General features: G+C 37.6%; 2 protein-coding genes across 2 annotated transcripts; both read left to right on the top strand.

Annotated features, from left to right (window-relative positions):
* The first annotated feature begins 4,457 nt into the window (after positions 1 to 4,457).
* On the top strand, positions 4,458 to 5,300 carry LOC141537923 (uncharacterized). Its single transcript, XM_074259129.1, has one exon. The coding sequence runs from the start codon at positions 4,458 to 4,460 to the stop codon at positions 5,298 to 5,300; it is 843 nt and encodes a 280-aa protein (XP_074115230.1).
* Positions 5,301 to 18,778: 13,478 nt separating this feature from the next.
* On the top strand, positions 18,779 to 20,056 carry LOC141537922 (uncharacterized). Its single transcript, XM_074259128.1, has one exon. The coding sequence runs from the start codon at positions 18,779 to 18,781 to the stop codon at positions 20,054 to 20,056; it is 1,278 nt and encodes a 425-aa protein (XP_074115229.1).
* Positions 20,057 to 20,062: the final 6 nt, after the last annotated feature.

The following is a 20,062-nucleotide window of genomic DNA, read 5'->3' as shown; positions in this document are numbered from 1 at the left end:
AGCCTCTCTTGAGACCGTGCATGATTCTCCATGGACTGAATTAGCGTAGATATTCTTTTTAACTTCCCGCTAAGAAAATTGAAAATTTTCAAAAATCGGGAAGTTATTGGTTTCACCCCGTTTTTCGAAAATCGAGTTCTCATCAGATCTTGACATTTTGAGGTCCTAGAAAGCTTCCCTGACTACTCCCGCGATGATATCCGTGTGTGTGTGTGTGTGTGTGTGTGTGTGTGTGTGTAACCCTTTTATAACGTTTGAACGGCTCGACCGATTTCATCGCGGTTGGTGCCATTCGAAAGGGCTTGACCAAACTTAGATTTTCTGAAGATTTGAACCGATTCGGACCAGTAGATTTTGAGAAATTGTAAAAAAACTACAAAAAAAATTTTTTGAAACGTGGTTTTTTTGGAATAACTTTTAAACGGCTTTACCGATAAATTCCAAAAACTAATCAGCTTTTAACATCAAAAAACCACGTCGATTGCCGCCAGTCCGGTCAAAATCGGTTGATTCGTTCGTGAGTTATCGTGAACGAAAGAAATCCGAAAAAAGTATTTTTTTCGGGGTTACTCTGAAATTTTCGGTTCGATTAATTAAAACCTGAAAATAACTTTTGAGCATGATAAAACTGCGTCGAATACTGTCAACCGCGTGGAAATCGGTTGATCCATTCAAAAGTTATCACGATTTGAAAATTCCAAAAATATTGATTTAATAAACTCCTATCAAACTTTTGAGCTCGGAGAGCTCAAAACTACATGAAAATTAGATTTGTGAGTTGGAAGAGCTCAGAAACATAATAAGTGCAATATCGAGCGCTTAATTACGAAAGTAGCGGGAAGTTGCAGGGATGGCCGTCAAGGTCAACCGTTTTCCTAATTTTTTTAATCACAGAAGTTACGATTTGAGTATTCTATTGTTAAATTTTTATTACACTTAAAATTAAACTCTCAGCAATATTGATTACCAGTCTTAAATAGTCGTAAATAAAAGCATGAAACAAATTTGTTTTTTTTCTTTTTATAATAACAATCCAACGAGTTTACGTAAGAAACTCACATTTTGAAAAATCTCACGTGAGATTGGGGGATGGGGGAGGGGGTTGAATAAAATCTCACGACATCTCACCAGGGGAGGGGGGGCAGAAAATTAAAAAAAACACCTCACGTAATTTATGGACGCCCCCTAATAGTTTTATTTATTATGCTTGATTGATCTAAATCAGAATGTTCACCTGATAATTGAGGGGTATCACTGTAGAACGTTTGATATTCACTTGTTTCAGGCTTCTTCAAAGAACAATTTTGTGAGTCCTCTTTCACCTCCGGTTTGATTTCATATTTTATATCTTTAGAGTTTTCAACTAGAGCTTGTAATGGTGTTACGATTGGTTTAAATGCTTCATTTGCTGCTTGTTCAGAAGAATCCCTCCCAATTTTCAATATTTTATATTTTCGTCTGATTGCATCACTAACTTTGGATATTTGATTCAGCATCTCAGTCTGTTGGGGAATATTTTTATAAGCCGTGTTTTCATACTTGAAAGCGCAATACAACTGTCCAATTTCATACGCAATCTTCTAATTTATACTTATAAAGCAGTGAAAACCTTTTCTATAACGACCATTATTTACTTCACTATCTTCATCAACCACTATGAATCCATGCTTATTATCACTGTTTTTATCATTCCAACATGCTGAACACAAGCTTCTGAATTCATTATAAGGCATATCAGTATTCACATGATCATCGTTAATATGTTTTAAGTTCATTTCATCTTGTCGAAAAAGTACTAAAAAGTTGGTATTATTTCTAATCAAATGCTTTGTAATTTTCGAATAGGTTTGAGACAGATAGAAACTATCGATTTTTTTATGTCGTCCCATACAAAAATAAGCTCTGATATGATCCTGTTTCTCGCAAGCTACATCATCGAATATCATGAGTGAGTTTGATTGAGCCTCATCAGGATTGATAACTGATTCATGATCACTGAAAGGGTGATAACCTACCCCCTCCACAGGTTTTAATATAGATTCCAAAAACTTACACTTTAGTTGATTCAAAGATTTAGAATAAATATAAATATTCTCGAATCTCAAACCATTAGGATGAGTGACTAGAATTAAAAGAGCGTTAGTCTTTCCACAATTTGATGGTTCACAAATAATTGCTCTGACAGTATTTGGTAAGAGCGCTCCATGTCGCTTGGGAACTTTTTTTTCATCACCTTTACAATCGCATCAAAATTTATAACAGGTAATTTGGCACTTTGTTTTTCAAACTTCATTTTGATTTTCTGTAGATACTAATTATAATTAATGCTACGAGGGTGACATTCAAATCATAACTCATCAATTTGTCTATAAATACTCTCTATTTATACAATTTGAGTTAGTAATTGATTAATCATGGTGAAGAACGGAGTTGCTGTTAAAGCTAAAATTAAGCGTGATAGGGGTATTGTTAATAGTATTATCAATAAACTACCAATAGAATTATATGTTCCCGGATATCAGTATTGTGGACCTGGCACAAAGTTATCAAAGAGACTAGCTTGAGGAGATCCAGGAATAAACCCGCTAGATAAAGCGTGTAAAGAGCATGCTATTGCTTATTCAAAAAGTAAAGGCAATGTGCAGGCGCGTCATGAAGCTGATAAGAAGCTGGCAGAATAGGCTACACTACGTCTTCACGCAAAAGATGCTAGTATTGGTGAGAAAGCTGTTGCTTGAGGTGTTAACAAGACGATGCGAATGAAGAGAAGTCTGGGTATGGGCTTACATATGAAAAATAAAAATTTAAAGAAAAAATCGAAATGTAAATCAAATCAGCTTTACATGCAGCTCGAAAAGCTGTTAAGGATGCTGGTGGTAAAAAAAAATGTTAAATTACCACGGATCTTACCAGTACCATCAAAAATTGGTGGGGTGCTACCATTTCTAATCCCAGCTTTTGCAGCACTTAGTGCTGTAGGTAGTTTAAGTGGAGATGTGGCGGCAACCGTTCGTACTGTAAACGCAGCTAAATCAGTTACACGAGAGCTGAAGGAAAGTAAACGCCATAATAAGACTATGGAAGCAATAGCTTTAGGTAAAGGGTTATACTTCACACCTTATATACAGGGCATGGGATTGTATTTGAGACCTAATCCAAAAAACTAATAACGCTACCATATCGAGCACTCTCAAATTATGATTAAACAAAATATGCAAAGTATTTAAAAATCCCATATCTTCGAGGTGTCTTCATGAGAAATGATTTACCAAAGTCTAGACCATGGATGAATGAATCTGCAATCATAATTCTGGATGATAAAAATGGGAATGGCACACATTGGGTTGCCTATAAGAAAAATAACGATGATGTTAATTATTTCGATAGCTTTGGGAATCTTCAACCACCTAGTGATCTCATGAAATATCTTGATGTGAGTAGCGTTAAGTATAACCATCAAAAATACCAAGATTACAATACAGTTATATGTGGACACTTGTGTCTTAAATTTTTGAGTGTTCAACTATAAATTCATATGTTAAGTTCAATCAGCTATCAGTCATGGATGAGGCATTGTCGTTGACACTATCAGGAATGAACTCTGTATTGGAGGCTCAATGTTTTTCACCAATTGAGTTATCACCTACAAAAACTTATGTTTTGGGATAAGTGGAACTGTTAACGTATAATTCAATACCTAATATTAATGAATGTGCTAATAAAATTTATATTGGAAATGGTCTTGAACGGGATGATAAAATAATAACGATACCAACAGAGCACTATAAGTTGAAGGATGTTGAGGAATATATATTAAAGCATAAACCAGAAAATGTCAAATTCAGTTTGATAGCGAACAATAATGAATTGCGAATTGAAATAAAATGTAATAAGACTATTAATTTTAAACCAAGAGATTCAATTGCATCATTATTAGGATTTAAAAATCGTAAACTGAAACCAGATATTATTCATCAATCTGATTCACCAATCAAAATTCTGGAAATTAATGCCGTGAGGATTAAATGTAACATTACGACTGGTGCATACATAAACAGTCAAAAAGTTCATACAATCCATGCGTTTTTTCCGAGTGTTGGACCAGGGTATAAGATCATTGAGGTTTCATCACACGTCATTTACCTCCCAATCGCCGTTAAGTTCATACATACTCTCCAACTAAAAATTGTTGATCAGGATGGTGAATTAGTTAATTTTAGAGGTGAAACGATTACAATCAGACTGCATATTAAGCCTATAAGCAATGGGGATAGTGTTTGATGAAAAGGTTGGTGGTAGCTATATAACCTCATTGCCATGTCGGAAAGCAGTCAGTCATCATTCAACATCTCAAGTGTTGACAGCTCAGAATGCACAGTTTCTCAAAAGCCTTGGATTAAAATTACGTGGAAAATCGGCAAAATAAAAAAGATCAATTTGTGCTGCGTTGTATCACCATGGCGGAAATCTTAGATATTCAAAAACCAATAATCTTCAATGAATCAGTTTCTCACTATGAAGTTCATTCTCATTTATCATATACGTCATCATCATTAAATAATAGTGATGAAATTAGAATCAGTATTCAACATCAAGATCTGTGGATTCTACCAAGCAAAAGTTCATTACACATCTGTGGGAGATTTGTTAAAGAAGATAACACAACTGTGACGGAATCTATGGAATTAGTCAATATGGCTATTTATCGTATGTTTGAGGAGATACGCTATGAACTGAATGCTGTAGAGATTGATAGATGTAAAAATGTTGGTATTACAAGCCTTATGAAAAATTATGTATCGCAGAGTCCAGGACGAGGAAATATTATGGAGAACGCGGGTTGGCTAACACAAGCAGCCAATAAATTAACCGATGCTGATGGTTATTTTGATATATCTATACAGCTAAGTTTCATATTTGGATTCGCTGAAGATTACAATCGCATTAATATTAATGCTAAACATGAATGGATACTTATAAGATCAAATGCTGATACAAATGCATACATTCATAAGCTTGCAAATGTCCAAGCTGCTGCTGATAGAGTAAAAATTACGCTCAATAAAGTGGAGTGGAATATTCCATACATCATCATGTCTGATAAGCAGAAAATTCAAACATTAAGCTTTATCTCTTATGATCCTGCGATTCCATTGAGTTTCCGAACATGGCAATTATATGAATACCCACTGCTACCAAAAACTACCAAGCATGTTTGGCCAATTAAGACTTCTCAGCTGGAAAAACCACGATACGTAATTTTAGGATTTCTAATATTTCTCATAATTATTCTTTTATAAGTTAATTACTTTCTTTTCAATAATTAACGGTTATCATTTTGCGATTCTCATCAGTTTGTATTACAAATAAGTAAAATTCAAGAATTAAATAAACATGTGCTGGACGCGTGCTCAAGCTTATAACATTAATCAATAATTAAAAAGTGAATCGATAATTAAAACGACATTGTGTATAAAGAAAGTGGTATTAGTTAATAAATAGTGTTATTTTTTATAAATTTTTTTTGCTGATTGTATTTTGATTCACACACACCAGGTCCTCTCATTCACATATTTCTCTCATGCAATTATCATATTTGAACATGGTCCCTCGAGCCGGATTTGCGTGAATCAGTACAATAAATTTAACAGTTTAATTAATATAAAACTCTCAAGATCACTTCAATACAGGTGCATTGCTGAGTACCTTGGACGTTGTACTGCACCTGTAGAATATTAAGGGACACATTGTGCGAATTAATCCTTTGAAGTGACTGGTGAATAGTGATTAATTAGGAACTGTCTCTGTTCTGCCATCTGGTAATCCACCACATTCTTCATGAATTTTTCAGCACTCAGTGTCAGTTTATTCTTTATTTAAGATACATATATATTTTCATTGAACACAGTCACTGCCTTAATTTATTACCGATTCATTATGGCTGCAGTAACTAACCGGATTGCTCTGCAGAAAAACCGCATCTCTGTGATTTCTTCAATCGCTACAGCCGCGGAAGCTGGTATCATTGATTCTTGGCCACTCAAATCGGCTACAGTGAAGTTGGAGACTCTCACCAACTACTGGCAGAAGTTCTCAGACGAGCATGAAAAGATGCTGTTATCAAAGATCGACGTGACCGAAGAGCACGCGTACTTTAAGGACGGATCTGTTGACAAAACCTTGAATCTGTTTGAAGCAGCTCAGTACGCCTTGTTACATCGCATTAGTGAATTGGAAGCTACTTTGCCACTAAGCGGAACAGATTTGACTAATTCTAGTCTCGTAGTACACAACAACGCTCGCCTTAATGTTCCAGTGATCCAGGTACCTAAATTTTCAGGCAAGTACCAGGATTGGAGGCATTTCCACGACATGTTTACTTCTCTCATTGGCCAAAATACATCTCTCACCGCTGTTGAGAAGATGTATCATCTCAAAAATTCTCTTGAAGGCGATGCTGCTCGCCTCATTGCCAACGTCAAAATCACTAGTGATGCATTTGCTTCTGCTTGGGACACCGTCGTCGCTCAGTACGACAACGACCGTTTATTGATCTCAGCTCAACTAGACAAGCTGTTTAATATTCAACCTGCTGACAGCAGTTCGGCAAAGTAACTTAATGTGATTCTCAGCGTTTCTCATGAAGCAATTGAGGCGCTCAAAGCCTTAGGGTCACCAACCCAACATTGGGAGCAGATTTTGGTCCATCTCATCACCCAAAAATTGGATCCTGCACTACGCGAAGCTTGGGAGGTTGAATTAGGCTCCGACACTGACTTCCCGACTTACGAGGAACTCCGAAAATTTCTCACCGGCAGAGCCAGAGCCCGAGAAGCCATGGAAGGCTCCAAGAAGCCTCATGCAGATACTCGTACGACTAAGAATTACAAGCCTAAGTCTTCAGCAGCTACAGTTCATGTAACACAGGCCACTAATCTTCAGCCTTCCCAGTGGTCTCAAACATCGCAGAATCAACCACCCTCTCAATCTCAAGTTCCAAACCACACACTCTCATCCAAGTCGGACTACTGTGCTTGTTGTGAAGGACGCCATTTCATTGTTGGGTGTCCCAAGTTCCAAGCAATGAACGTTGACAAGCGGTGTGAATGCGTAATATTGTACCAATTATGCCATAATTCTCTAGGAGATCACAAGTTTGGCAATTGTCGATCCCAACGCCGCTGCAAGGAATGTACTGGTGACCATCACTCTATGATTCATGGCGCGTATCTACTCAAATCATTATTCTCACCTTCGGAAGACACGATGAATGTATCACCTGATAACGCTCCAGACGCTTCTCATCCATCAGTATCTCAAAATTGACAATTACATATTTATCAGACAGCAGCTATCTTCTCATCCGTCGTCAGTCACAAGTCAATCTCATCCCGGCCAGCAGTACCACTTGCCACGGCTCAAGCCATCATCTCAACCGCATCAGGATCTCAATACCGTGTCAGAGCTCTCATTGACTCAGGATCAGAATTAACTTTAATTTCTCAAGCTGCTGTTCATGCTTGCGGTCTCACCCCTCAATTTTCCCAGATCCCAATCTTGAGAGTGGGAAATGCTGCATCTAGTCACACTCTAAGTGTCGTCAATCTCACCGTACATTCTTGTCTCTCGCCAGAATATACACGCATCTCAGTATACATCCTCAAAACCATCACGGCCCAAATCCCGTCAACTTCGCTCTCATCTGCCCAGTAGACTCACCTCAAGGACTTAGAACTTGCTGACCCGAGCTACTACAAGTCTGAAAAAATAGACTTACTCATCGGTGCAGACTTCTATGGTCAGATTATACGTTATGGCTTACTCTTGGGTAAAGCCGGAGAACCGATAGGCATGCAAACTATGTTTGGTTGGGTAATACTTGGTCCTGTGAGCGCCAATTCGCAACAACCACCAGCTTTATCTCACCATCTCATCTCTAACTCTCAACTTCACGACTCTCTCACCAAGTTTTGGGAGCTTGAGGAGATTCCTGATAGTGCAGATGACACTCTTACTGTTGCAGAAACTGAGTGTGAGTCACACTTTCAAGTCACCCACTTTCGAGATCCCACAGGGCGCTACATCGCCAAGTTACCATTTTCCTCATCAACTCAACAGCTTGGAGCATCTAGACATATTGCATTGCGTTGCCTCAAACATCTCGTTCGGCGACTCTCTGATCAACCGAACATTTGGCAACAATATCAAGATTTCATCTCAGAGTACGAGGCTCTTGGTCATATGAGACGAGTCCCATCAGATGCTCCCGAGCCAACTACTACCTATTATCTGCCCCATCATTGTGTCATCAAGGAGGAAACCAGTAAATTCAGAGTCGTATTCAATGATTCCAGTAAGACATCCTCTGGAACTTCACTTAATGATCTACTACACACTGGACCGTGTTTGCTTGCAAACATAGCAGACATTCTCATGTATCTGCGGAGTTATCGATTTATCTTTCTCATTGACATTGTTAAGATGTTTCGGCAGATCCTCATATCCTGCAATTATCATATTTGAACATTCACTAATTTTCAAGTTTCATACTATAATAAAGATCCAGAGCCTCTATTGATGAAAGTTAAATTTCTAACTGACGCACTACTCGACAGTATAGATTGCTCAAAGCAAAATGAATTAATCAAGTACGGACCTGTTGATTTACGAATTGAATTTGAATCGGAAAATCAATTTCCGGATCATACAGCTGCATACTGTCTAATATTACATGATCGCATTATTGAATATAATCCAATAAGTAGTACTGTAAGAAAAATAATATAAATTGTAATGATAAATGATATAAAATAAATAAAAACATTTTATTTCAATTTAATCAACGCTTTATTATTATTTATTTCTTAACCTAATTTTACATTAAAATTCTTTTTTTCCTTCTACATTCATAACAATTTTTCTTAATTGGGTAAAGGCAAATGCCACAAATATCACTGTTATTTTTTTCTTCAGGTGGGTAATGATCCATGCAGTATTGATAATCCTGGATTGATTTATTCCTCTGTAATATACCTGGTAGTTTATCCCAAATATCTTTTATCTGCTTTGGAGCGACTCTGAGGAGAAATTTCCCATCTAAGCAAGCTAGATCAATAGCATGCATCTTGGTTAAGTACTTGAGATTGTAGAAAATTTCAATGGATTTTTTATATGATGCTCCAGTACCCCAAAATTCCATGATCCATTGCTTGAATCTTTGTGCGGATTCATAGGCGCAAGCATAATTTGAAGTTAATAAATGGTTACATCGATTTGGGCAGCGAAAAGTAGGGTAGTGATTCACAGCATCGATAGAGTACAACCGCATGTTTTCGATATTGATGATTAGAGGACAAGGATCTGACATCATCTGGTTCAACCATCTTGCTTTCCACGAACCATGTACATAAATAATCCATGCGTTGTCAGACAAATTTTTCAGGATGATTTTAATAAGATCATATGATGTAATCCCTGAGTCCCATGATAATCCATACTTAAAACCGCGGTGATCTATCGTCTCGATAACGAATCCTTCGTTGGGGTTATCATATGGTGGCTTGAATAAGTAATATTTAAACTCATATGCACCTCTAGAAATTATATTACCGGAAACATTAGTAGCACAGAGTTCTTTCACTATGAACTCTTCATAATGTTTTTCGAAACCGGTAACATCGATAACGATTTCCATCTTATCTACTTCACTAAGCGTCTTTTCAATAGCTCCAATTTTGAAATCTGTTTGATTATTTCCAGTTGAGTCATACGCTTTTTCAGTGCTGATAATTTTCTAATGCCCGTAATAATTTGAGCAAATTCACGAGCTTGATTAACAAAGATGCTTGCAGTTGAATAAATAGTAAACAATTCAAAAGGGGCTGAATGTTCTGAGTCGTTGTCAACATTAATTTTGAAGTTTGGATAGACTCAATCGTTGATAGCATCATATCTACAACTGCGAGACTTAAGAATATTATTTTCGTTATTTCTCAAATGTTTGAATAATTCGATAAGCTCATCAATGGTGTCTATGAGTTGGAGTGTACTGGGGCAGACCGTCAAGACTCTGAGAACATCCAACAAGTCGTGATTTTCGATCAGAAATTCGATACCAAACACTGTTAAATAACTGATCTATAAACATAGCACCATCCATTGAAGTACTGCACACGCGGCTAAATTTTTAGAACTATGGATATATAATGAGGATTACTGAGTCTTATAGTCCGAATCCCCACCAAAATTGATCAGATTAGGGGGAAATTTTGATAAAATTCTCAGAAAAAGGAGTCATTTGTTGTTAATAAATGAGTAATACAGCTGATAAGCTGATTAATCAATCGATAATACTATTATAAAAGCCTTATCTGATTAAAATTGTCATATTTAATATAAACAATTCGATTAATAACAAAAATAGAAAGTTTGTATAGATAACAATTAATATAAGATAAGATAACAATAGTTATTAGATAAGAATTATTATTATTAAACAGATAAAATAACATATATATAACCCCCTCCAAATCATAAACCATGTTAACATTCAAATTCAAAAGTATCCATACCCCCCACTTTTACGCAAGGCCCAAAATAAACTAGCGCCTTCTTTAATAATCGATAGAAACACACACTCGACATAGAAAACTGACTATAGACAAACAGAGAAAGCATCGATTGGTATAGAAGATTCTGGATAGGGGGTACACAACTCATCGTAGTTCCAGGTGACGGCCGCTAGGCGCCGCGAGTATTGTGGTGTTCAACCCCCCCCCTGTTACACTACTGTCCCAAGCCTCTAACAAGATTATTTAAGTTACTTTGTTATGCTAGAAATATATATATATATATATATATATATATATATATATATATATATATATATATATATATATATATATATATATATATATATATATATATATATATATATATATATATATATATATATATATATATATATATATATATATATATATGTCGGAGAGTAAAGTACAGTGGAGTATTTTCTGACGAAGTGATGAGAATATTCTTTAGGATATTTCTATTTTTTTAGTTATTTTAAGACATGTACTGTTACTTTAATATTTTGTAAAATAAGATACACTACTGGAAAAAATTAAGGGATCAAAAAAAAATTCCAAATTTTTCGGTAGTTTTCAACAGGCCGTAACTTTGAGAAAAATGGTCGTACAGGAAATAAAAAAAAAGAAAATTGTAGCTCCAAGTGTCTAGTTTTTGGATTAGAACTTCAAAATTTTGTAGCCTCCGCGGTTTCTGAGTAATCGTAGAAAAACCAGCAACAAAAAAATTCTCAAAAATTTTTAGTTTTTTTTTTTGGTCTACGGGCGTGGAAAAAATTTTTTTAGCTTAACCACCATAAGGATCGGATACTTTGTTCATTTAGCTTTAATTTCTTTTTTAAACACCTGATACGTCCACTCCTCGCTGAGATATCGGTCTTCAAATGGAAAAGGATCTTTTTGTCTTTGATTATCGATATCTCAGCAACCAATGATCGCACAGAAAGTTAAAGGTGGGTTTCAAGAACTTGAATAAATTCCCTTAACGACTGTCCATTGTTTTTTCGAAAAAAATTTTTTTCTTTCCGTCACATGAATTTGAAAATGCAACAAAAAGGGCTTTTAGTGGTTTTTGGAAAATCAAGCGCTGGATCGAAAATATTGAGGAAACCACTAATGTTAAGTGTGCCTTTTACAGTTCAATATGTCCACAAAAACCCTACAAAGAATAAAATTAATCCAGCAAGCCGTTTTTTTGTTTCACTTGATCGAATTTTTGAAAAAATTAAAGGATCACGTTTTTTGCTCTGAAAAGCTCATAATTTTTAAAAATGAGAAAAAAAAATGGTTTTTTCCAGCTTTTTCCACATTTTCGTTCCAAAAAGTGCTTAAATTGAAAAAAAAAAAAAAATTAAAAAAAAAAATTTTCAAAAAAAAAAAATTTTTTCGAAAAAAAAATTAAAAAAAAAAATTTTTTTAACAAGTTAAGGAAACTCAAAAAACCATCGCCCAATGATTTTTATCACCTTTCCACCGCTGCATTCCTTGATTCTACTGATCTCCTTTTAATTAAATTAATAAAAAAGTTAATACCCCCAATCGAATTTCGATTTTTTCATACGCTTTTCGGAGTTTTTTTTTTCTTTTCTTTTTGTGAATCCTTAGCAAATCGCTTCATTCAACAGTTTTTTTCAAAACTAATCCCTCTGCGCTAAAAAAAATTTTTTTTAATTTTTTGGTCAAAATTGAAAATTTCTGACTTTTGATTCTTAATCATGGTTAGACGACATTTATCGGCGGTGGAAGTCGCTCGGTTAGTGACTCTTATCGACGAAGGTTACACTCAACATGCAGTTGCTATCCGGATGGGTGTAAGTCAATCTGTCGTATCTTGTACGCGAAAATTTGACAGCTAGACGTTACATCGACCAAATTTTAAGGCCCATTGTTTTGCGCAGACGACAACATCTGAGGTCGTTCATGTTGATGCAAGATAATGCACGTCCACACAGCCAACATTACCCGGCGCTTCTTTGAGCGGCATGACATCACATTGTTGCGACACCCAGCAATGAGTCCAGATCTCAACCCCATAGAGCACGTTTGGGACATAACGGGCCGTCGGTTGCGCAGAGAGTATCCAAATTTGCAGAACTTAGCTGCTTTGGAGCGCGCGCTTCAGCACATTTGGAATACCATTCCGCAGCCTCAAATTACCGTCTGCATAAACATGGCTGAACGTTTGAGAGCCGTTATTGAAAACAGGGGTGGTAAAACCCGGTATTGAACCAACAAAAACCTTCAGAGAATGAGTTTGGAGTCATTAAATACGGTGGAACTGACGAGCCACCGGGTCTCAATTCTCCTGAAATACCTCACACACACACACACACACACACACACACACACACACACACACACACACACACACACACACACACACACACACACACACACACACACACACACACACACACACACACACACACACACACACACACACACACACACACACACACACACACACACACACACACACACACACACACACACACACACACACACACACACACACACACACACACACACACACACACACACACACACACACACACACAGAAGCGTAAATCCGACCGCGCGACCTCCACGTGGTACGCTTTGGATAACGCTAATGCCGGCGGTAATTGTTTTCTTAAACTTTTCAAGAGAAAAAATTTCAAAAAAAATTTTTTTTTTTAATTTTTTTTTTTTTTCAATTTAAGCACTTTTTGGAACGAAAATGTGGAAAAAGCTGGAAAAAACCATTTTTTTCTCATTTTTAAAAATTATGAGCTTTTCAGAGCAAAAACGTGATCCTTTAATTTTTCAAAAATTCGATCAAGTGAAACAAAAAAACGGCTTGCTGGATTAATTTTATTCTTTGTAGGGTTTTTGTGGACATATTGAACTGTAAAAGGCACACTTAACATTAGTGGTTTCCTCAATATTTTCGATCCAGCGCTTGATTTTCCAAAAACCCACTAAAAGCCCTTTTTGTTGCATTTTCAAATTCATGTGACGGAAAGAAAAATTTTTTCGAAAAAACAATGGACAGTCGTTAAGGGAATTCATTCAAGTTCTTGAAACCCACCTTTAACTTTCTGTGCGATCATTGGTTGCTGAGATATCGATAATCAAAGACAAAAAGATCCTTTTCCATTTGAAGACCGATATCTCAGCGAGGAGTGGACGTATCAGGGTGTTTAAAAAAGAAATTAAAGCTAAATGAACAAAGTATCCGATCCTTATGATGGTTAAGCTAAAAAAATTTTTCCACGCCCGTAGACCAAAAAAAAAAACTAAAAATTTTTGAGAATTTTTTTGTTGCTGGTTTTTCTACGATTACTCAGAAACCGCGGAGGCTACAAAATTTTGAAGTTCTAATCCAAAAACTAGACACTTGGAGCTACAATTTTCTTTTTTTTTATTTCCTGTACGACCATTTTTCTCAAAGTTACGGCCTGTTGAAAACTACCGAAAAATTTGGAATTTTTTTTTGATCCCTTAATTTTTTCCAGTAGTGTATAACTAAAATGTTTTATTGCGGTAGGCTTAGGCCTAGGTAGGCACATGGTTGTCAACGTAGTCGGGATCCCAGGACGATAGGGGTATCATAAAATTAATAAAGAAAAGAGAAATGTGCAGCAGGCAGACTATTTGAGAATAGTTTTTGAAAAGAGAGTCTTGCTTTGAGATCGAGATCGAACGGACATCCTGGTGATCGCGAATTCGTTAAAGTGCGGCCTCATGCAGTCGCTAGTTGCTCGTTTTCAGCGACAAAATCAGTCACGTGACAGTATTTTAGATTTCCCGCGGCTTGAAAAACTCTAGCGATAAGTCGCTGCGACGATGAGTAGCGACTTCATAATTTATGACAGATATATTTACGTTAGTAAATATATTAAAATCAAAATTCTATACATCGATATCTCGGAATGTAGTTTATTCCTAACCTTCCTTACTTGTAATAACAACAAAAAAATAAGAGTAATCAATTAAGTAAAATTTAATTATCTTCATAACTCAAAAATAAAATCCGTGATGTCGAGTGTAATTAAATATCAAAAGTGGATTTATGAGTGTCAACAACTTATTTACGAAGCTGAAATTCGAAAAATTCGGCGAAAAAGGATATTAGTAGCTCTCGTTCTAAATGAAATTTTAATGTGTAAAAATAAAAAAAATAGCAAAAAACAATTTTGGATTCATCCGTTATTTAAATTAAGATCCGACCATGGTTTCTTCGAAGCAGTTTTTCCTACACTCTCTACGCATTCATATAAATTTGAAAATTATATACGAATTTCAATAAGTCAATTCGAAAAGCTTTTATTTTTAGTTGGCCCTATGATAACAAAGAAGAATGCAGTAAGGGAACCTATTTCAGCAGCAGCACGACTTCTAATAACTCTACGGTAAATTTGTTTCATTTTTCCGTAAAATATTTATAGTTGACAACATACTGACTATTTACAATTTTTATAGATATTGAGCTACCGTTGATTGTTTAACATCTTTATCTTATTTCTATCTAGTTGGGGAGACTACCACAGCTAGTATAATCACAGAAACATGTAAAGCTATTTGGGTTTGTCTTAAAGACGAAGTTTTACGGTATCCTTTGAATAAATCTGATTGGTTGAAGATAGCTCATAAATTTAAAGAACAATGGCAGTTTCATCATTGCGTAGGCGCTATCGACAGGAAGCATATTCAAATATGGGTAAATGATTAGTATGCAGTAGGTTATAATGCTTATTAGTCAATGAGATTTTTTTTTTCAATTTTTTATTATTTCAGTGTCCTGACAATGCTGGATCTTCATACTATGATTATAAGAATCATCACAGCATTGTATTATTGGCCATATGTGATGCAAATTGTTCATTTACATTTGTTGACATCGGTGCTTATGGTCGACGCAGTGATGGCGGCATCTTTCGTGATTCAGAAATGGGCCAAAAGTTTGAAAAACGAGAAATGGACTTACCGGATCCAAAAAAGCTAACTGTTGATGGAATACCTCTACCATACGTACCAGTTGGTGATGAGGCATTCCAATTATCAGATTACTTACTTCGGCCATACCCAGGGAGAAGTGGATTAAATCAAGAAAAAAGTATTTTCAATTATCGTTTAAGCCGTGCTCGAAGAACAATCGAAAATGCTTTCGGTATTATGGTTAATCAGTGGAGAAAATTGAGAAAGCCAATGGAAGGCACGGTTGAAAATATTGTAATTATAGTTCAAGCTATTGTATGCCTTCACAATTGGATTCGTAAAGGTGAAAATAATGATACCCATGTTAAATGTAATCTGGATCACGAAAATGCCCACGATTGTTTGGATGAGGAGCTTCAGAGAGAAGTTGAAAATAACTCAGCTTTTAGAAAAGTAAGATTTCCTGGAATAAACAATAGCAGTCGCTCTGCAATTACAATTCGAAATGAATTTTGCAATTTCTTCAATGCTGAAGGAGCAGTTCCTAGGTGTTGCGGAATCATTCAAACCTTCCCGCAACAAACTGGTAGCACCGAGGCGCCGCTACACAAGCGCCCTCGGGTGTCCTACCTCAACTCAACTGGCTCACCGGCAAGCAGCCATACTCCTCATAACACGTGTTAATTGTACAGCGTACACACGCATTTACCGTGACCAGTGCATTTCTTTATGTATTTACAAAATCATCAAGCTCATCCACTCAACTTTACTGAAGCTAACTACAGCATCGCTACTCATCTTTATTCACCAGAAATCATTGGCAACTCAGGTACAATTAAGTATTTATTGTAAATCATCTGAGATCACTTCATCACAACCTATACTCTCATGTTCCCTCTCTCTCTTACTCATTGTCACATGGCTTACCCATGTGTCGCTCTTTCTCATACAATGTATAGCAGCCACCTACACTTTCCACCTAGCAACAATCACGTGTTACAATTGTTAATAGAAATTCGTCATCATGCGGCAAAATCAAATGCCGCATTGCAGAAGTTGCTTGGTGGGGATTGGGGGTGACTGCTACCGGCTCTTGGGCCTGTCGGCCATTCTGTGTTCAACAACCTGGGCTCCATCTCGCATCCCGAGACCCACGTAATCAATTAAGCTCATTATTGTTAAGGCTCATTCGCTCACACTGTGAAAGTTAATTATATTGTTAATTGAATAATGATCCAGTGACTCCAAATTATACAGCTCACCCAACTAAACATTACTCATATTTATCGCTCATAATTGCTAGTGTTAATTATATTGTAAACTAATTAACAGTTCAATTGAAGATCAAATTTCTACAACTCATGCTCAGTCTAATTAATATGCATTAATTAATACAACTCAATTAAACTCAACAACGCGTACTCATGAATTAATGTAATAATTCAAGATCATAATAAGTGTTCAAAGTGCTCAATATTTGTGAACTACTCAAACTCTGTACAACCAAAACTACGCCTGTGATTAATTTTAGAATAAATACTATTATAACCACGACTGTCTCCTCCATCTTTTAACACCTAGTCCCGGCAAATAAATATTTAATGTTAAGACAATTATCTTACATTTTGGTCCCTCGAGCCGGATTAGGTGTTAAAATGAACTAAAAGTGATTCCAGACTTACATCATACTCATAATCAACAATCAACTAATTGCTGTACATTCCTCAGATTCCACACTCATCATGATTGACGGAAAGGTCCCTGACAATCATCAGGAAGGTGCTCAACCTGCTCAGCAGACCACTCAACAGCAAACTGCTACTCCAGCTTCACAAGGTCAGAGCTCATCCACTCATCCAGGCCAGGGAACTGCCAACATCGGCCTCACACCAGACAGCGTACCACTGCTGGTGTCACCTCCCACGTCCTCCAACATCTCGGGCAGTCATGATCTCAGTGACTCTGAAGTCACTGATGGTGATGGTGGTTCAAAGACTGATGGGAAACAGAACCTGACCCCTATCAACACTCGCAAGCGATCAACCTCTGGCATGTGCGAGATGGAATTCAAAATTGCCGGCCAACTGGCTCGCATGAAGCTCATCTCCGACAAGGAGACTCTCTCATCTGACTCACACAACTTAACGAGTTCCTATTGGAGCGTGCAAGAGCTCAAGAGCGATACGAAGAAAGTACCAACAAGCTCAACTCAGTCAAAGACTCATCCTCGCCCCAGAAAACTCATCCTGACTCATCTAGACTCCACCGGGGTCACTACAACGCAACTCCACAGCGAGAACAGGTTCGCTGTCACCTCTCATCATCACCCACCACTCATCCAGCGAGCTATAATCAAGTCCAGAGGCCAAGCACTGCCACAGCACAGTACCCTTGCGATGAATGCCAAGGCGACCACTTCATCGTAAGGTGTGAAATGTTTGCCAGCTTAACACCTGCTGAAAGAGCCATGCGAGTTGTCAGGCTCAAACTGTGCCCAAACTGCCTAGGACATCATCAAGTGGCAGCATGCAAGTCCAAGTTCAGATGCAAGGTCTGCAACGCGAATCACCACACCATGATTCATCCTGGACCACCAATCAAATTAGCAATCACAAATACTCATCAAACTCTGCTCACACTCATACTCAAGACCCGCCAAAGATCAACACTCATGATCAGCATGATCACACTCACCATACCCCAACTGGTACTCTCAATAATCAACATTCTGCCACAATTCTCGCCACCTGTCTGGTCAACATCATTACAAAGCTAAGTACCATTCCAATACGCATCTTGCTAGACTCTGGTTCTGAGATCTCCTTTATTTCAGATTCATTGGTACATAGTCTCAATCTCACTCGCACTCGATCTCAACTCAGTGTCATTGGCATTGGCAATGCACAAGCTGGCCGAACCAAGGGCTGTGTTGAGCTAACTCTGAGATCACAACACTCAAGCAAAACACTCAACCTTCATGCTCATGTACTGCGCGGATTGACAATACAATTACCATCTGTGTCAATCTCGCACAATCAACTCACACAACTACAACATCTTACTCTAGCTGACCCTGAATTCTGCACACCAGGTCCAATTAACATCATCATTGGAGCCGATTACTACGGCCAAGTGATTACTGGTGGACTCATTCAGCTTGAATTTCCGGGTCTAATCGCTCAACACACTCTGAATGGATCATTCTTGGTCCCACCCAACATCATACTCATCAGTCAAGGAGATCATTCCAGGCAGCTACTATTCAACAAGACATGAACCTACAGGACATCTTGACTCGGTTCTGGGTTCAAGAGGAGATCATCACCACTCATCAACCTCAATTCACACCCGACGAGGAGGCTTGTGAAGCTCACTTTGTAACGACTCACTCTCGTGACTCATCTGGGCGATACATAGTCAGATTACCATTAATTTCTCCAGTTCACAAACTTGGAGATTCATTCAAAGCAGCATACCAATGCCTTCGCCACCTCATGCATCGACTCTGCAAAGACCCACAACTCAAACAACTCTACATGGAATTCATGGCAGAATACATATCACTCAACCACATGGAACCAACCATATTGCGATCATCATCAGTTCAATACTTCTTACCACATCATGGAGTATTGAAGCAGAACACCAACTCACCCAAAATCCGTGTAGTTTTCAATGGCTCAAAGAATACCAGTTCTGGGCTCTCACTCAACGACATCATGCATACTGGACCTAATCTACTCATCAACATCTTCGATGTTCTCATAACATCCAGAAGACATCGGTTCTTCTTCATCACTGACGTGGCAAAAATGTACCGCCAAGTCTTGGTCCATCCTGATGATCGACATCTTCAACAAATCCTCTGGTTTAACCCAGATGGAGATATCACTCTATACATGCTCACCACTGTCACCTATGGGACAAGGGCTGCACCATACCTAGCTGTTCGTGCTCTACTCCAACTCGTCAATGACGAAGGCCATAGATTCCCACTGGCAGTGGAACCACTTACTCAAGGACGCTACGTGGATGATATATCCGGTGGCGCAGACACTCAAGATTTACTACAACAAATAGCAAATCAAACAGAAGAACTCTGCATGGCGGGCGGATTTCCTCTAGCCAAGTGGGCAAGCAATCACCCTAAATTAAAACAATTCAATCATGCGGAAGCAATCACACAATACACTATTGAGGATCCAGATAGCAGCACAAAAATTCTGGGTATGTACTGGTCTTCTCAACGAGATTACTTCTCCCTCAAGAACTCAACACCATGCAAGGCTCAAAGGTACTTATCAGAGATAGCCCGAATCTTTGATCCCCTGGGATTCTTGTCACCACTCATCATTCAAGCCAAGATGTTCATGCAGGAACTCTGGCTTGTCAAACTCAGCTGGGACTCACCATTACCTGAAACTCTGTGTAAAAGGTGGAAGGCATTCACTCATCAACTTGCCATGATCAACTGTATCAAAATTCCCAGGTGGATCCACTCGTCCACGAACTCATCACTCGAAATCCATGGATTCTCAGATGCCTCGTAAGTGGCG

This window comes from Cotesia typhae, unplaced genomic scaffold (genome assembly GCF_013202065.1).
Source record: "Cotesia typhae breed Kobodo isofemale line unplaced genomic scaffold, CoteBio_Ctyphae contig_20, whole genome shotgun sequence".
In the NCBI taxonomy this organism is placed as follows: Eukaryota; Metazoa; Arthropoda; class Insecta; order Hymenoptera; family Braconidae; genus Cotesia; species Cotesia typhae.
This window is presented reverse-complemented; position numbering and strand designations above follow the sequence as displayed.

Coding starts and splice junctions, on each gene's coding strand:
- LOC141537922 (XM_074259128.1), top strand. CDS start 18,779: ATGAACCTACAGGACATCTTGACTCGGTTCTGGGTTCAAGAGGAGATC.
- LOC141537923 (XM_074259129.1), top strand. CDS start 4,458: ATGGCGGAAATCTTAGATATTCAAAAACCAATAATCTTCAATGAATCA.